Raw genomic sequence first — 19,439 nt, forward strand, 5'->3', positions numbered from 1 at the left:
GCACAAGCAGCATTTTATCTGCGGAGAGAGGGTTTACACGCTTCACCTCAGCAAAGCACAAAACTTTGGCAAAGAGATCGAGCCATACACCAGTGAAATGAGCAATGCCAGGCCCATTACAAACTCCAAAATGTTGATGTTAAGTGGTATGGTAAGGATTCTTTTGTTCTGTTTTACTAACAGCTTTCCACGTAACTTCTTAAAATTGCTCTGCATCATTGTTTAAACATACTCTGGCAGAGGCATTGAGTTACTTGGACAAACCTGTTCTTTGCTGAGAGCATCATGAATTGGCTGAGTGATGAATGGCTGCTCAGAAACCGGAGCTCTATGGGAATTAGCGCAGCCACTCACCACCAGACGTGCCGCAGTAAAACAATTTGTGCTCTTCAAACCCACAGTAAGAGTTAATGCTTCGGAGCTGGGCATCTGAACTAAGAGTCTGACTTCTGAGCGCTCGGAAAACATGAGGCTCCCCCTGATTTTAAAGGGAGGAGCAGACATTTACTGCCTCGAAAACAATCAAAAACACACCAAGAGTTATAATATGGCACCTGAATGCAAGCCTAGATGCTCCGGCACCTCGGTAGCACTCGGTGAATTCACCATTCCCATAAATCTTGGCATAAGCTGTAGATGTTCAGCATCTCCACAACGGTAACATGTTTGATAAATACAAGGTCCTGAGATCAGGCATTGAAGTTTGAACTTACGACCTCCAAGCTATGCAATTTCTACTGCTAGTCTAAGTATGTGAGAGGTCTGCTGGATCTCCAAAATTTAGTATTGAAATTTCATGCACAATATTAAAAAAAATAAATCTCTGACTTGACATGCAGTCACCGATATCAATTTCTAAGCTGTGATACAGAAAGAGACACAACTGAAACTGAAACTAAAAAGACCATCTGCTGTGTTTCAGATGAGCAGATACACGATTCCTTGTGAATTCTGACTGCAAGCCATTCTCCTGAGGTACAGGCAGCAGCCCTTTTGAAATCAGCTCTGCACAACGTGGGCAGGAACTAAGCAAGCTTCTTCAAATGGTGCTGCCAACAAAATTCAGCTCAGAGCTGCACAACTCCAGGTTCAGTGGCAGGGTTTTTGATACATGCAGAGGACAGAAGAACAGGAAGGAAACCCGCCCACTGGACACGTTATGTAGAATTTCACATCGAACTGTAAGAAAAAGAAACTTGGCCACCCACTTATTCCCTTGCTGTGCCCCACTCCTCCCCATCAGAGAGGGAGTATCTTGCAAAACACTACGCATAGTTGCTCAGTGTGTACAACATGTTTCATCAGGCTTTTTATTCCCCATTTTACCTCCATATGAGAGAAGATTGGGAGCAGTTAGGGAAAGCAGATCACAGCAACTCAGAAAACAGTTTCTGCTCTGATAAAATGCCCTGGTTTTAGGAAGAGAGCACAAACACGTAGTAGCTGACGCTCCATGACCACAAACCAGTACCAGAGATATCGGCTGTTCCCTTAGGGACACAACTCAAACAAAGGATCCACATTGTAGGGAAGCTGAGGGAGTTAGTTTCATGTTTTATTTTAAACCTGTTCTTCTAAATCAGCTCCCCATGAATCAACTCCTCCCAATGCACACAGCTGTAAACCTATTGGTAAAGGGCCAGGAAAGCTAAACTGTTTACAAGTTTCGGTGAAATTCTGAATTTTCTTCCCAGCAAAGGAAAAGCAAGGCTCGCTGTAGTAGACAGGAGCCAGGTCAGCATATACCTTGCTCCAAACTAAGCCCAACACGTGCTTATTCTCAGCTGGGAGTTGTGAGAGAAAGCAGGGCTTGTGGGGCACAAAGGACCTGCAGAAAGCTCTCCACTGTCCCCCGAAGAAGTCTTTATTAATCACTTTGGGTAAAGAGGCCTTTGCTATGTACTCAAGCGCAGCCCCCCCTTGCTGTCTCCTTGTAGCATCACAGATGTAAGTCTCCTAATTGCATCTTCGGTATGCAGAAGGTATGAAAACTTCACAGAAACATGACATGAAAGGCTTTGCTAGTTAGTCACAAATGTGGACATTAGAGCCCTTCCTTGGGGAACGGCCACTACACAAATCAGATGTTCACACTATATTTCTACCCATATGGTTCAAAGCGATGAATAATGCACTTTGGAAGAGAGCAGCAACAAAAATACAACAGTGCAGCAAAGCACACAGCATATTAAACAAATAACAGGTGGTGACTGAAAATGCATTTTTAATGAGCACCTCTTTATGAATGCACACAATGCAAAGTGGTTTCCACTGCTTTGAAACTCACCACTCCTTACTATAGATTAGAGATGTCTCAGTTACACAGAACTAGGTGCGTAAGCTCTTTAGTTTCCCTTTGGACATCTCTTGGATTTTTTATATTTTTTATTTTAAAGAAATACATTTAGTAGCCAAACCTGAGCTTTAAATTCTGAACTCTAATACAGAATCTTTAGTGAAGGGTAACCTTTTCATTCAATAAATTTGTAATTACATGTTAAAATGTATATTTTGATGTGTTTGTAATGCATCTGCTCCACCAAATGTGCTTCTCTTCACATGTATACAATTAACAGAGGAAGAAGGCAGTCCGGTGGCTAATGTAGTAGACAGTGTTTGAATTCTCAAGTCCAGATAGGCATGAAACATGGAATCACGGCAGTTCTTCAAAGTGAATCACAGTGTTCCCAAGCTCCTCCTGATTCAGCCCACAGGAAATCCAGTAGCCAAGGACTAGCCACTGCTCCATAGCAGGAGGTGCTCCTGTACCACAGGACGTTAAAACATCCTACAAAACATTTCACCAGGGTTACTTGTCCAACTGAGATGAAGCTAGAGAAAAGGGTATAGAGAACAGTCATCTCAGATTTTTCGAAAGCAAGGTTAACAGCAGGACTGGTTAATGGACTGTACTGCAACGGAAGAGGTCTCAGAAAAATCTCAGGCAGTTAATGCAGTCAGGAAATCAGACTTCACATCATCATAGCTGCAGCATAATAAAGTCTGCTCAGCTAAACCTGTGCCTTGGTCTGCCTCAGCAGAAGAGCCGTATTATCCCACGAACTGAGACAGCAGTTTAAGTGGTTACTCATGTCTGAATCTTCTTGCGTGAAGGTCAGTGTTGCAGAACATGAAAATAAACGTATTCCTCCTCTCCCAAGTGCAGCCGTCTTGTTAATCTCAAAGATGACATATTCCTCGTATTTCAGTCACCACTTTAAAGCCCTGATTCATGCAAAGACTTAGGAGGTTATTACTTCGGCAGGTTGCTTATTTCTACTCTGCATAATACTCCTTGTAACTCTTAACTGCTTTCACCCTTGAGGGCATACAGCATATGTCTTGGGATGAGAACTGGAACAGACTTGCTCTGAATCTCAAAGGAAAATTAATGACTTCTCATTAAAAGGTGAGAGGCACTAGTTAAACTCTTCCCTCTCCTGTTTCATCCCTTAGAAGGGCAGGGATTTTTCCAGAAATGGTATTTTTCTCTGTTTAATCATTATTTAGATGATACATTAAAAACAAAAAAAGAGGCTCATCTCTGCAAACAGAGACGATTTTATGCTGCTGCGTGTGTATGCCATTAGTCAGCCTAGTTGTTCTGCTAACCACAAACTTCTTAGGCTTCCTAAGTGCCAGGAAATCAGTTTGCTCAATTCATAATTTTTCTTTGATACAGCAGCAGTGGATGCCAAAGAGGAGGAACTCCAAAAGGGTCGGTATCACACAGAGTGGATGATGGTTAAACAAACTGGGAGTGCTCAAACCACCACAAAAACTTCCCCTTCTCTCCATCCTCACAATTGTTTAAGTTTAGCGAGTGGATCTCAGTTAACATTTAAGAGCTAAATTCTACCTTTTTATTAACATGCAAGTTCCCTGAGGCCTTAATATTTGCAAAGTACAAAAATCTTCAACATCCTTTAAGAGAAGCAGGAGGAACGGAGAATACCCTTTTAGTACTTTTCAGAGCACCGAGCAAAAAGAGCGTCACTGTAATTTCAGCATGGCTTTTGCCTACTTTGCATATACACAGAATAATCAAATGGCAGGTCTTACGCTAGCCAGCTAGATACCCATAGTACCTACTAAAATAAACTATGAAGCTTACTATACTTGTGTATGTGGGGAGGAGCTGTCTTGTTGAAGCAGCTGACTATGACTGCACCCTGCACTTCCAAATAGCCAAACTTTTTTTTTTTTTTGGGGGGGGGTGTGGGTACCAGAACATCCGTCTGGACAGCCCAATTCACTGCAGAAATTCAAGCCATTAAGTGGAAGAGGAAGACAATTCAATGGGAGATTCCTTTTATATTGCAAAGCAGCAGGACACCAGCACAGCGAGCAAACACTGGTCTCTTTAGGCAGCGAGGGTGGAAGCCTTCCTGCAGGAACATGTTCAGACCAAGTACACTGCCTCTGATGAGGGGGTCACTGTTCCTGAAGTCCAATTTTCTGTTGCCTTATGTCACATACCCTGATCGGAAACACCAGATACCCACCAGAGTAGCAGCATACTCGACAGATGAAGAGAACCAGTTCTTACAGGCATCATCAGACTGAAGGCTTATGCTGCAAATTTCTGAAATTTGGGAAGCAAGCTGCACATTTCAGTTCACTGGGACGTGCTTTAGGCAAGTTGGACAAAGTCACTGCCAATAAAGCAGGAATTTCAAAGTTGTTAGACCGATGTTGGTCATGCACCCAGCAAAGAAGAGATCCTGCCATAGATTCTCCACTTCTCCCATGTAAATGCATCAATATACAGAGTGTGGGTATTCTGGGGGCAGGGTGCTCCCAGCCTCTTCTGACAGTGGTTCCACTTCATTATTTGCTATTTTGAGCATATTTCACATAAGACACAGTAAGGTACTTTGATGTCACTTTCTTGCTTTGTAAAACCAGGAACTTACTTCTTTTGCTTTTCTTAGAAGTGCAGCAAACAAAACTTTTCAGACCAAATTAAACATCTTACTTGGAGGGTGGGAAAGGAGGATGGGGGTGGGGAACAGGGTAAAAATAAGAAAAATAATCACTGTCCTAGTTAAAAGTGGAATAAGACAACAGAACAGCACTTGAAAAGGGGTTTAAAAAAATCCATGCTACTTATTCGTAGCAGTTTTTTGTTGTTGTAGAATCATAAACTTCTATTTCAAATTAGACAACTCTTGCACTGAACACTTCAAACATCTCACAACTGAGCTGATAGGTATGAAATATTCACAGGATTTTTTTCCTGCAGTTTTAGCACTTCCCTTTAGACCCAGGTGCACTTCCCAATAGCTCTCAGGATAACTGGACAGTACAACAGTCATCTGTGGTGAGAGTGTCCACGCTTGTACACTTGGTTGTATACAATCTGTTGGTACTGTATAGGCTAGGAACCATTCCTTAACATCCCAGTGAAGAAAAACAATGGTTGTGCACAGCCCAGAGAAATAATATTGAGGCTGTCAACCGCTCCCCATCACTGGCACCAGCCGACAGAGAAGAATGGCAGGGGAGCAACCGTGAGGCCATAGCATATACCCACACGGTGCATTTACTATTACTTAAGAGAAAAAAGTACAATGAGACAGCTCGAAAAAGCAGAATTCAATGCAAATCTTCAATAACAGTTTGTTTTTTCTTGTTCTAGTTTTTAAATATGACTTAATATTGGGATGAAAATGACAATGACTGAGTGTTTCCCTGCCTTTTCTTGGCTTACACACATTACTTGCACCTCTCCACCAGCTACACCACACAAAACCACAAACTGCCAGAAGTGCGACTCCAAAAAGTGGCTGTAATGGCTTAAATCTAGGGCTAACCTGATGACGTCCATCAGCACACCAGTCAGACAACTGCTCTAGAACGGCACATTCACCTACATGAAAGTACAACGTACCCAACTGGCAAGCTATGGCCTATGTTTTCATGGTACTGCAGCGGTACATTACAAACTGCTTTATAAAAAGCTTATTTAAGTGACTGTGCTGCATTTAATGGAGCTGCTTGTCCCCTCCTTCAGAGCTCTGTATATTAAATACAGTTGGTGGAGCAGCCAAAATCCCAGCTTATACTCAAATTGTAAACTGGGACTTGTATGCTAATCTGTTACAAAAAGCAGAAGGAATCAGGAACCTGTTTGTATTTTAAGCATTGTCCCATAGCATTTAGTCAACTAAATTATTCTTCCCTATTAACTTTCTTGGATTACAGAGGCCTTTGAGGAATTAAGATTAAAGCAGCCTGATTGCAGAGACTTCTGTGAGTATCAATAAGATCAACTTGGTTTTATTTTAATGAATTGGATGCTAAGGGTTACAGATTTGAGCATCAAAAGAGATGAAGTCATTGGTTACAAATGCACTTCTACTTGTTTATAAGCAAATCAAACCAACTTCAAGCAATTTGTCCTTTATACATGGGCAGCAGAGTACTGCTGGGACTGCTACAAAACCTGCTGCCTTTTGCTGAGCCAGCCCAGCCCAGCTCTGAGCTGGACGCACCTCTCCTGGCAGCTCAAGGCTGGGAGAGGATGTCAGGATGGGACCTTCTGTGGGTGTCCGATGGTTGCTGTAAACACCGCAGTCTCCAAGTACTGGTAAATTGCACTAGGCACCTTGACGTTGGTAGAGGCTGCAGCATGCTGTCAAGGAGAAGAGCCAAAACAAACCACGATCTGGCAGCCAGCTTTGGTTTCACAACGTCCAAGGGCATCAAAGCAAAACCGCCTAAAGATCTACGAGGTGCTCGGCATCTCTAATTGCGTCAAGTCAGTACTGCTTATAATCGGGTCCTACGCCATAAAAAGAAAGTGCAGTTGCAAGTTAACTGAGAAGGTTTAAAAAAGGAGAGGCCAAACTGATGTTGAATCTTATTGAGAGGAGACTTCAAGCAGTAACAAAATATCTGAAATTTGAATCCTTCAATTGCAAGCATGCAGACCCAGTAATTTATAAAGAGAAAGGACTAAGTGAAAAAGGGAGATCAAAATCACCTTTCCAAATCAAGATCTTGGCTCAGGCTACAAAGGAAATGCATACTGGAGGAAACACAGGGCAGCTCACCCAAGCTTGAGATTAAAATGGAGCACTCTGGTTTTGTTTCTTCTGCATGACTGGAATCTGGGAACCAGATTAAGCGTCAGAGCACTGAAGTGTAAGCAAGGCTTCTAATAATGGCAGCTTTTGTAGTCCTCCACTACCAACTGGTACCTTCTGCTTGTACAACTATAAAGACACGTCCATGTGCTGTTCAGATAAGTATTTGCCACAAATCTTGGAAACAAAGACAAAAAGAGATACTGACGCAGCTTTTTCATATTAAAAAACAATATAAAGGGTGATTGTTTTTCCCCCTTTTTGAAGGATCAAAATCCAAGAAGTAAAAAAGAAACATATTACATTAAAAGGCAACTCCTTGCAGTTAAATTGTAGTTCTGCTTTGAATTGTGGCTACGGTATAGAGACATTCAAGGTCACTAGTCAAATTAGAAGTCTTATTAAAAAACGAGTAAAGTGTACTTTACTTTTAAGATAACTTCTCAGGACTGATCCTGTTTCTTTGCAATCTGTAACCTGAGAAATGATCCTTTAACTCTGCATTTAATATAAAAATTTGAAGAGAAATTCACCTCCTTCCAGTTTCTAGTGGTAAATGCTTATGCCTCCCCTGGGACTCCAGCCACTTAGTTTTACTGTAACACAGCTGCTCCAAAATAAACCAGGCATTAACCTCAGTACAACCCTCCCCTTTTCTTCTAACACACTGCACACCAAACAAACCGGGCTTTCTGCATACGAAATTGATGTCGGACACCCTAACAGATACATTTCCAGTGGATATAGCACATATCGCTTCACCATTAAAAAACAAAACTATTTAAGGTGCCACAGAGAACTTACTTTTCTTCTTTTGCTTCTAAGCTTTACAGCAAATAAATTAGACCTTCTTGAAGTTAGTTCTTTAATGTCAGTAATTAAAGGTGATGTTTTTCTAGAGGAAAACCATAACCTGATGTTGTTTAAAAGTTTTTAAAATACTAAATGCCCCAAGATACTTAAATGGGATTCATACCAGATTTTCCTTTGTACAAAGACTGCATGTCTTTCCCACTGCCCCCCAAAGGAGCAGATGCCTGTCACTTATCTTGATCACCTAACAGGCTCTAGCGATATCATTCGGAGTCTAAAAAAAACAAAACAAATTAAATAAACATCTAGAGACTTTTAATAAAGCTAATTATGAAAGAGAACAGACAGTGACAGCTCCACAGGGACCATTTCAGTCTGCTGAGCAGGTTTTTATTTAGGCACTTTTAGTGGCCATATGAGGACCCAGAAGAATTTAAGAGCTTAACTCCCCTTCAGCTCTCTCTCAATCATAACGTGAAACAGGAGAGGCAGCAACTCTCACGTGGTTTATGTTCAAATTGCTCACCCAAATAGCTGTGAAAATGAGTACAGAGCACAATCACAAAAATCTGCTTTATCTACTCTTTATAGAGGAGCTGTTTGGTTTTTTAAATCCCTCCTTATAAGAAAACAAACAATTTGCAAGTGGAAGATGCACGCAACAGTGAGTGACAGCACTGCAATTTCAGTGTGTTCACAAGCAGATGTCATCCCTATTTTATGCTGTTGTAAAGCCTGTACCCTGTGTAAAGTAAGAAATACACCCTTTCCTGTGGTTTGCCTTCAGCACGGTGACAAGCAGGCTAAAACCTCCTCCCGCAGCCAGTTCTGCTCCTGCCTCAGACCCAAGAACGAGCTCTGCAGGCCAGATGCAGCCATTCCTGGCCAAGGCAGCCAACTCTGCAGCCTCCACGTGTTTTCTCTGCCCTACAGCACTCACATTTGCTGGAAGTCCTGAGGGTCAACACAAAGCTCTAGCAGACCTTTACCAAGCAACCCAGGCTTGGTTTTCAGAAGGAAATACAGCTCTGCACTTGAACAAAATGCTGAGATCTCCCATTAATTTCTGAAACTGATGATTGCTCCTTCAAAATGATGATCCCTGCTGCTTTTAAAGACAGCACAAGCAACCGCCTCAGATCAAAGTGTAGAAAAGTGTTGTTTACAGCTATGAAAAGAACGTTAAAAAAAGCAGCGTGTGGAAAGGTGAATTTGTTACAAACCTTTCTAACAAAAGCTATTTACATGCAATTAGAACAGAAAGCCCAGGCCTGCTGAGCAAGATGCAGAGCAATGACACCTTTGCTCAACAGGGTCAGAGATGTCTCTGGAGCTGACAGGAACAAGCCTTGACACCAAACCTTATCCCAGACGCAGAGCTGTGTAAGAGCAAGACTGAGGACTCAAGCCAGTGTGCCACAGCACGGCATGTGACAATCTCAGTGAAAGCCACCCTGGATTAAAGAATGTTTTAACAGACAGAATGTGCAAATAATATAAGAAAATAAATCACCTTCATTTGCTACCTGCCATTAAAAAGCAGAAATCCCTTGTTTAAGGAACTGCCATGCAACTGTGGGGGATTTGTTTTGCAATCATACTTTACATTTTTGTGGAATTTATCTTCTTGTCCCTTTCAATATTTTTTTTTAAAGGTCTAAATGACACCGAATCCATTACAGAAACAAAACCAATAATGCACTATTTAATTTTTATTACAATCTTTTAGCAAAAATAAATCTCAAACCTATTATCAAATGGCATGCAGCCCAGTTTCCAACATACCTGAAATTGTCAGCCTTTATAAAAAAACTCAGTTCTCTCATCAGCAAAATTTCAGCTGACACAAAATGGGACACTGGCTTTAAGTTTGGGCAGACGTAAAGTAAATACTGCTGTATGGAGCTATCCCATACTGTGAAACTTCTACAGATTGCCTCCATTTGATTCTGCCATTGTACTTATATTTCTACAGCGGTCAGTCCTGCATATGACAGGGTCACCTTAACTGTTCTTGTAAGCCAGCAAAATGCATTAAAAAAACTGGGGACCAGGCCAAGAGGCAGGTAGTGCCAGTAGTTGACACCTTCCCTTCCCCAGCCAGCCTGCGCTAACAGATGATGCTTTCAAGTCACATCTTTGACAACCAGCCTTTGGCAATGCTCTGAACCCTATCTGTGAACGCTGCCCTGCCGTTCTGACCACCACACAAATAAAGGTATTTCTACTTCAGGACACTGCTCTTCTCTCCTCTTGACTTGGTTTCTTCATTTGTCTGCACTACGAACTCCCACCCTTCTAGCTTATCAAGCAAAACAATGACAGGACTGCACAGTCACATGCCAGCCCATTCTACCCTTTCCCATATCGTAGCTCCAGGAAATTACAGGCAATAAAGTAGTTTAAAAGCCAACCTATTCTCTTCCATCTGTTTGAGGTCACTGTTTCATTCAGTATTAAAATGTACACAGAGCCTCGGGGGAAAAAATGTGCCTTTTTAAGCTCAGTCCTCCGTTAAACTTTCCAACATAATTCAATATATCAGCTGAAATGCATCCCAGAATCACAGGCAGTCATCCCAACGAGGCGCCCAGCAGCCTACCACTAACCACCTGAGATGGCAGCTCTCTCCACGCTGGGAACCTTTCAAACTGACTTGTGCAGAAACTTGTTTCAACTCTGGGGAAGAAATGGTTCTCTTCCCCAGTTCTTCTCCTTCTCTCTGAAGTGTTTGACAACAGGACCTACATAAAAAGGTTACAGTCTGGTTATTGGTCCTGAGTTCCACCTGCAGAAGAGCAGTGCTGCTGCTTTCAGGCGAAGGCCCAAAGCATAGAGACCACATCACCGGTTCGGCATCTCCCAGAACACCCACCCCACGGCTAGTAGTAATTCACGTGCCCGGCACCCACCACTGTAATAACTGCCTGTCTTCACAGCACCAGTCTTGTATACAACCTTCACGTTTTACGATCACGCTACTGCAGAACAGAAAACCCAGCCAAAAGTATTTGTTACTGCAGAACCAAGAAGGCCTCTTTGAGCTAAGCACTGCTTAAATACACACGCAAAGAGTCTGCGCCTGTGGCACGTTCAAACTGACTAGCAAAATTTAATGAAAAATAGGAGCAGAAACAAACATGGTGCTGATAACACCACACTCCAGGTCATGTCAGCGACAGGGGCAGTGTCTCCCAAGTCTCAGCCTACAGCCTTAGTGAAACACCGAGCACCTCTGACACAGTGTCTTAGTACTGACTTATTTGTTATCCTAACTTATTTACTGTACACTTATAAAAAAACACACCTCCATGGCTCCTCATCATTGTTTCTACGTGCAGCTGCCAACATAAGGCCACAGAAACCTGTATGCTACCTTTGGTAGGTGCACCAACGCAGCTCCCAACACAGACACGATTCAGGAGACTACATGCATACAGCCCACACGGCTAGACAGAAAAGGGAGAGAACATACACTTAAGAGTGCATGAGATCAGCAAAGTATTTGAATTAGAAAGAGCTTATCTGTTGAAGCTTTTCATGTCTCGCTCTTGACATTCTGGGTTAATAATCTTGGAATTTCAAGCTCAAGATGATGAAAGGCTCCCCCCCACACACACTGCCAAGTTGCTAAATTAAGATTTCTAGGGAACAGAAATCAAAGAAAAGCAGTCACCCAGGCATATTGTATTTAACACGCCAAATGGGTAAGATTAGCAAAAATACAAGTTCAGTTTTGTCATCTAATTCAGTAGGCCACTGTGGGCATGAATCCTCCCCCTCAGAGAGAGGGATGTTTTTCTATTTCAGAAAATGTGCATTTATGTGTATTTCTAGCGTTTTGGTGTTTGCTTTGCTAAAGACTGGATTCCTAGGCCACTAGAATTAGCCTGCCTAGTAGGGAAAGATTTCAGCTCACAGAAAAGGACATTGCTACTTCCAGAACTTTATTTATAGCTCAAATACAGTTGCCAGTTCAAAACTTGTGCCCAAATCTGGAGCTCAAAGCTTGAACTCCTCTCTGCAGCCTAACCAAGAGCTCTCAACCTGACTCAGTGCTTCAGCTACGGAAGCAGCAGTTGTTTATTGATCTGGAAGCTGAGGAAGACCTCAGCTGACCCACAGGGAGAACAGCTTTTGACCCAGCCTGAAGACAAAACTCCCCCTGCGATGGAGGTTACCATCACAGCGCTACTATGGTCCCAATACCAAAGAGCCCACAGTGACAGCCAAACTTGCAGGCAGCTAACTCCTTTTAATTCACCTGCATGATGTTACTTACCTGATAAAAACCCTGCTGCTTGTACTTGTTTTATAGCAATATGGAGCAGACAAGTAAAAGCAGAACACAGGCCTGAGAGACACGCCTTAGAAAGTAAGGCATCCTTGCTCACCATTCTCTCTGTGCCCAGCAAAGTGAGTTTAGGTGGGGAGGGTAGGATTTGAGGTGACAGCAAGTCTAAAAATTCAGTGAATGTCTCCATCTTTACTCCCCCATATCCTCACTTTAAAAAAAAAAATGCTGAGGGATAGGAGTTTCTTACTGAAGCTCCTATCAAGGCACAGGCCTCAGTCATACCTCATTTCAGAACTCTTACAAATAGTTTTGTTTTGTTTTTTTTAAATAAAGAGATATTTCCAACCTATTTAGAAACATGAATCAATCTGCTAAGCATTCAGTGGCCATAACTACAGGAACTACAGGCAACACACACAGCCATGACCACACTGCAGCATTTCTTCCTACAGCATTTCTTCCCCACATGCTCCGTCTGCGGTCATAATACCCATGAATGGACTGAGCCAAAGGACGATAACATTCTTTTTTCTCCCTCCTCTCCACTAGCTTCAAGTTTTTGTGTAAATTGCAGGAATTTTTGCTTGAGAGTACAGTATATACAGTTGGAGTGATTACTGGCATTTTTGAAGGCTAAGAAACTAGCTGACATCAATCCTTCTGTTAATTTAGCTTTCTTTTATTTTTTAAGCAAACTGGTATCAAAGTGATTTTTAGTTGCTTGAAATAAAACTCTTGAATCCAAGCACTGACACACGAGCAGAGGAAGCACAACAAAGCCACTTCAAGCTTCCCCTGCAGCCTGCCTTAAGCTTTTTCCAAAACTGAGTGTGAGCATGTTCTCCAAGCACTGTGGAGATGGAGGCAGCTCCTCGCATACAGACAGTTTGAGTACCAGCATCTCTGCAGCATGGCACAGAGATGGGCTAACACTCCAAATTTTCTAGCTTTCTCCTTTCCTTGTTGGAAGGGACAGAACCAGCAACAATAACTCTTGCACAGGTCGTTGCAGTTTATGGGTTTTATTTATTTTGGTTTTAAGCATTGCTAACAAACTGCCAGAAGCAGCAGACAGTTGCACACCATGATGAAGTCAGTTGCCACAGCTGGGATTAATCAGCCTTCAGAAAAGAAACAGAAGGTATCGGGGCAATTAAGGACACAACTCACTGTGAACCTGGGTCAAGCACACTTATTTCAGCGAGGCCAAACATTGGTAGGTTTTGTGATACTTGCACCTGAACTGTTTTCAAGCCAATTTAATTGGACCAGTGGCTCCTTAGGGAAGCTCAGGACAGAAACATTTCAAGGTGAAGACAGTGCTCAGGAATAGCAAGGTAACTTCACCTCCGTCACACCGGGCATGCCAGTGTCAGCATACGAGACTACTGTTCCCAAATGCATTACCAGCACAAGGCAGCAGGTCAGTCAGCTCCATCTACACGGGTTAGCTGCAGTATTATAGGGTAGGTTTCACCCTTCGTTGAAGACACACAACATCCATCCCAGTGAAAAGCGGGCAAATGTCCCTTCTCCAGTACGCTCAGCTCTCTGGTGACCCTTTAAACCAACAGCCTCACTGCAGTCACAGGCGGCCTGTTTCTCACTCTACAACGCCATTCCACACAAAACCGTTCTGAATTTTGGCTTAGAGGGCCTCAATTCAGTCTGAACAAGATGAGACACATAAACCTCATACTGTGAGCAGCAGACACATTCTGCCTTGCTCAGCCCTTTGCTAAGGTATGGCACTGACTCCAGAAGTTTTATGGCCTGCCATTTCTCCAGCAGCCCAGTGCTTTAGCAGTTATTAAACACAGTTAATGACAGATTCCTTTGAACGCTCAAGAAATCCCACAGCAAGATGAGTAATTTGCCTTGTTCCCAAAGAGAAGGCTCTCAGGCCAGTAACAAACCTGCAAAGTGCAAGCACTCAAACAGCAAGAAACACAGAGATGTTATTGCCTGTTACCAAGAGTAACCATTCTTACATACCTGGCTATAAATATATATATTTTATTTATTTATATACATATATATATATAAATAAACTGTAGCAACCAATTCTGTCCCCCCATTTTAAGAGTCTTAACATTTATCTTCACAGCCATTAACAATCAGGTTTTGTGTATGTGAAAACTGACAAGATAATTCTAAGAAGTCGTTGATGAACGAATTCAGCTACCGAGCTTCTGAAAACGAGAGGTTATTTGAACTGGAAAAAGGCTTCTTCATCGCAATTATGATCCGGAGTGTCACTTAGCTTCTGAATATCAGATTTGTTTTAGTAGCCACTGACGTCACCTTCCTCAGATATATGGATTCCAGTACCATGAATTAATGCCATCTCTGATTGTTCCTGCCTAGCACACAGAGACCAATACTTTGTACCTACCAGTGTCCCTCTATACAGCATGAAGAGACATTTTCTCGTTCTAGGCGACCCAGCCTACCAAATTCAGTAACTAAGCCATAAACTTGACTCGGGTCCGTTAAGCGAAAGGGAATGTAAAGTGTCAAGGCCAACACTGTATTTTTAGAGCTCATTTCCCTTGAGGAAGCAGCAAATTCATGTTCCTATTGTTTGTCAGGAACTTCTCCCTCCCACTTCTAGTCTGCAACAAAAATTCACAACGTGTGAATTTTACTTTAACCTTGCCTAACATGTCAATATTACTGCAAACAATGCACACAACTTCAACCCGTTTAAAAAAAAAATCTAACACTTAGAAAAGGCCTAACAATACTTAGATATTCCAAGCCATCTATATTAAAAATAAAGTTGCATATTGAAAAAACACTAATCGAAACTACTTATCTCAAATCCTAAAATGATAGAAGCCCTCTAAATATCTAACACTAGTACATACGTGATGTTATACTCTACATCAATCACAGAGAGCTCAGTTACAGCATAGACAGCCCTAACTCCTCCCAAACTACCGAGAGTTGAAGGCTGCACAGCATCAGAAGAAAGGGAACCTCAGATTGGCATTGAAATCTTGGATTTACCCTGAACATGTGACTGTGACAAGGACAAATAAGTTTCTTATATAGTGTTATCATCACCAAAAGACTAGCTTTATTTGAAGCTCTGCTGTAATCACACATTCTCAGGAGCAAATGCAAATGATCAGTTCTCATGACTGCTCTGTTCACATACAGTATACGTAGTCTTCAGGCAGCAAGACTGATAGTACTTGATTTCTGGGCTACAACAGGTATACCGCTCCTTGCCTCCTCAAAGCCTCAACTACTGTTTTCAATCGAAAACTCTACATCTTAACCTATTTCAGCCGTTCCTAGCTTTATAGGATTATGATTACACAGCCCAACAGCTAGGTCAATGAGACACCAAAGAAAATATCACACAATTGTGAATCACTTTTCTTTTTTCCTGAATCTGTTCTCTCTTCATATACTATTAAAAGAGGTCAGATTATCAAAACAAAGAACTTACATGAATAAAAAGCTTTACAGTTTCAAGACCCGAAGAACCAAACTCTCAGAAAGTAAATTGAGTGGATGGGGAAGGAAGGAGAGAACCTAGTCACGTCCACTGTCCTTACATTTAGTCCTTTTTCATTGTAGACTCTGTATACACCGACACTGTTTGGTGGGTAACCGAGAAACTGAAAAAATTAGCTTCAGCTTCTAATTATGACCAAATGGAATTTCCCATTAGAAATCACAAGCCTTAGGAATGACATCACATTGTATCAGCTTCTCCTGTTCTCAACAACCGAGACAAAGGTCAGATGTCTTCAGAAATATACAGTGTCCTCCCACATCTCAAACCTAAGCTACACCCTCCATTTTCCTCATGCACCTAGAACTTGCGTGGAAGAGTCATCCACGTGACTTTTTCACAAGTCCCTCTCTCTCCATTAGGCTTCCTGCAACAAATCCAGAAGCAAAGTGGCAATAACATGGGAAAGCAGTAGGTGGGGCTCTGGAAGACAGTGGCATCAAAAGACACTACTGCGGTTAAGCATTACATCTTTTCTGTATTTTGAAGACAGACAGTACACAATCTCTCCTCTGTATGTACAGAAAAGTGAGGTGTCCAGGATTAGCACACTCAGTTTAGTTTTGTCCATTATAGGGCAAAACGTCCACTGAGACATTTACAGGAATATTTCAACAATCCTTGTTTTTTTCAGTCTGGTTTATACCATGCAACATTCAAATTTGGCAAAACTTGTATAAAAGGCAACAGCAGAACAGTTACTTCTCTCAGCAAGGAGCCAAAATATACACAACAGTGTGCATGCTGAATTGCTATTTAGAGCAACTGAATGCACTCCTATGGCTTTCCAGCAGAACCCAACACGTATCTCAGTCCACAAAACTGCTCAGCTGTTACCACCCTGGCTTTAGGGGAACACTGTTACAGTAGAGGAACACTGACGGTCAGGTCAAGGATATCACCTAAGAACTGCACTATTTGTGAGACTTTACAGTCGTTACTACATTTAGTTCTGACCAAGCAGAAGGTGGCCAGAACTTACAACTAGCTTAACACTTAAAAAGGAGGAAAAGGGAAAAAAAAAACAGTGCGTGAAGTCTGTCTTGAAGATAAGATCAAATTCAGTTTTCCTAGTTAATAATATATAAATTTACGTTTGTACATAAATCTAGCATTGAAGATATTTCTGCATAATGAATTTTGGTAGCAACCCTGTTAAGAGAAAGTTACTTGTTTTATACACATTTTATGCCCAAAAGCACTATTCCAATTTCAGTAAAGCTCTCCCCCACCTCCCCAAGAGTCTTTCTACTACATGTATCACCAAGAGGTATCACAGCCTTTAAGCACACCTTCTATTGAAAAGAAAAAGAAAGAAGAGAGTGGGGGCAGAAGCACAGCCTCTGGCCTTGGGGATACAGAAGGTAGGCTCAGTGTTATTTGATAAGGAAAGCATGGCTGAAAGTACTTTTACACTAACACGATTTCCTCTGTTTCCTGTGGCAAGTTTCTTTTCAAGCCACCAGCTCCTGCATTAGCTGAAACAATAAAACAATCACCACAGATCAAGGAGCAAAGAGCAGAAATCTTACCTGATAGTAAGTCTTAATGTTTCTGACTAAAATGGTCAGGTTTTGAACCCGAAGATAGATATCATTATTCACGTGCTTGTTAACACGTTGGTTGGTTGGCCGAGGATCTCTAGGAACAGAAGAAAAAGAAAATCAATTATTATTCATTTCCTTGGTTCTAAAACTTAACATCTCCTTAATGCACCATTAGGAAGACCCTTAAAATACTTGTTCATTAAATGAACTGACATAACTATGCGTGATATGTATACATTAATTCATGATACAGTAAGCTCATTACCTTTGGACCTATGTGTAACTGGGAAGTCTTCCTGCATGGCACCTACTTTAAGTTAACCCACACTGAAATTCAGGGCAGCTTCCTTCCTTCCTTACATTTCCATGAAGCATGGAGCATATTTAGTTTGTGCAAACTAGACTGAAACAGCCTTTGTGAACAAAGATTTTATCTTAGTCAAATAAAGGGAAGCCTAGAGAAGACTATTAAACCTTGTCTTTAGGGTTTTAAGACTAGATGAGGGTGTTAACCCTGATCAATGATCACAGTGCAAACTGCAAAACCCAGGTATATCATACACGCTAAGGAACTGAAGGGAAAAAGGAGCACTGCACTTTTACTATATCCACATCATCTTGTTAGATTCTCTCTCATATATCCAGTGTGCGATAAATAACAGTTCCAATTCTAGTCTTCAAGTCGTCTTTTTCTAGGCTTCAAGTCTCTATATTTCAAATAAATATTGACTCAAATAGGCACGTAATTCTAGGACAAGGGGAAAAACGTTGTGGGAAGATTAGGGAAAGAAATCTAAAGCTTTTGTCAGATTTTAATCGAAGTAACTCAAAATTGTACCCAAAGCAATTTTACTTCTGACGTTAAAAAAGGCAAAAAGCTGCAAATGATTAATATACGTATGTCAGATTCTCTGTGCACACCCTAACACGTTGGCAAGAAAACCTGAAAGTCTTTATCTGCCAATACCACAGATCAAAGCCAAGCGTTTACCCATAATAAAGGCTCTTATCAGCGAAGTCCTACGCAATCCAAACACCTGCCTCCCAGAGCCCTGCTTTGGCTGTTAATTAAGCCATTCACAGCTCTTCCAGGGCCAAATACTGAACTCTAGCACTGACAAGGAAATAACAGAGGAATTGATCCAATATTTATTTTAAAAATTTATCTTTCAAAGTCTGCATAAGCATGTCAAAGAGCTTTTACATTTTTTTCAAACGCACAATCACCCCAAAGCACTCCTCTAGTGAAAGCAGTGCTTTATGTATAAATATAGAGAGGGAGATTCCAGAGACAGAAAGAAGACTGTCTTTGCAGCAGATAAAATCAGAGACAGAGTTGACGTACCAGGGTTCAAACAGTTTACTGATGTAAACTGGCAGGGCTCTCCACAGCCCTTACGCCAGGAAAGCATTTGGGGTACTGACTGGCATTGCAACCAAGTATGAAAAAGAGAACAAAGAGGCAACCCTCGCAAGCTTTTGGAGTAAAATCCGCATTAAGGATTTCCAGACAGTTTCTGCTTTTCACACACCGGAAGTGTGAACAATTCCATTTCACTGATGCTCAGATACAAGCGTGGAAGCCATACGCATCCATTGCTTGACCATACTGGTCTTCGGCGACGCAGCAAGGAAAGCGTAAATGGCTTGGAGATTACCGTGTCTCCAAGTGCTCTCTGAGCACATGTTGACAGAATTTGATCCTGAAGGAAGCTGGAAGCTTAGCCTTTCTAGGCAAGGTCATGACAACAAACTAGGAAGCTAAAAGGGAAGAAACTTTCAGCAGAGAGAAGCTGGCCAAGGAGAAGGGCAAGCTGAAATTCCCCCGTTCCACAGTCTGGCAGCAGACCCAGGTCTACAGCCAGGAAGAGAAAGCCTCAACTGTTTGGCAGCAGCTGCCGTACTGAACAATGGGGAAAGAAAATGCTGCTGTTTTTACACATTATCTGTTAAAAAGCACTTTGTTAAACAATAAAATCCTACAATTTCACAACAATACACTTCGTACACATATTGGAGGTAGTAAGTGGTTAACGCTGAGTCCCCTCTCTGCAGCAGTTCTGGTGACTCAAGGACTTATGGTTTTTGCTTTCTCTTCCCCAGAAGTTTCCCCAGCCCTGAAATTCATTTCTTCTAAAACGCTGCCTCAGCCTCCAAGCCCC

General features: G+C 41.8%; 1 protein-coding gene across 4 annotated transcripts in view; it reads right to left on the bottom strand.

Annotated features, from left to right (window-relative positions):
* Positions 1-19,439, bottom strand: part of CCDC88C (coiled-coil domain containing 88C) — a 91,787-nt gene that overhangs the window by 66,071 nt on the left and 6,277 nt on the right. For all 4 annotated transcript variants that reach the window (XM_083838836.1, XM_083838837.1, XM_083838835.1 and 1 more), the window contains exon 3: positions 17,263-17,371. In XM_083838836.1, coding sequence (XP_083694962.1) covers positions 17,263-17,371 — 109 coding nt within the window. The remainder of the gene's footprint in view (positions 1-17,262; positions 17,372-19,439) is intronic.

The sequence above is a fragment of the Anser anser genome (genome assembly GCF_964211835.1).
Source record: "Anser anser genome assembly, chromosome: 5".
Lineage (NCBI taxonomy): Eukaryota > Metazoa > Chordata > Aves > Anseriformes > Anatidae > Anser > Anser anser.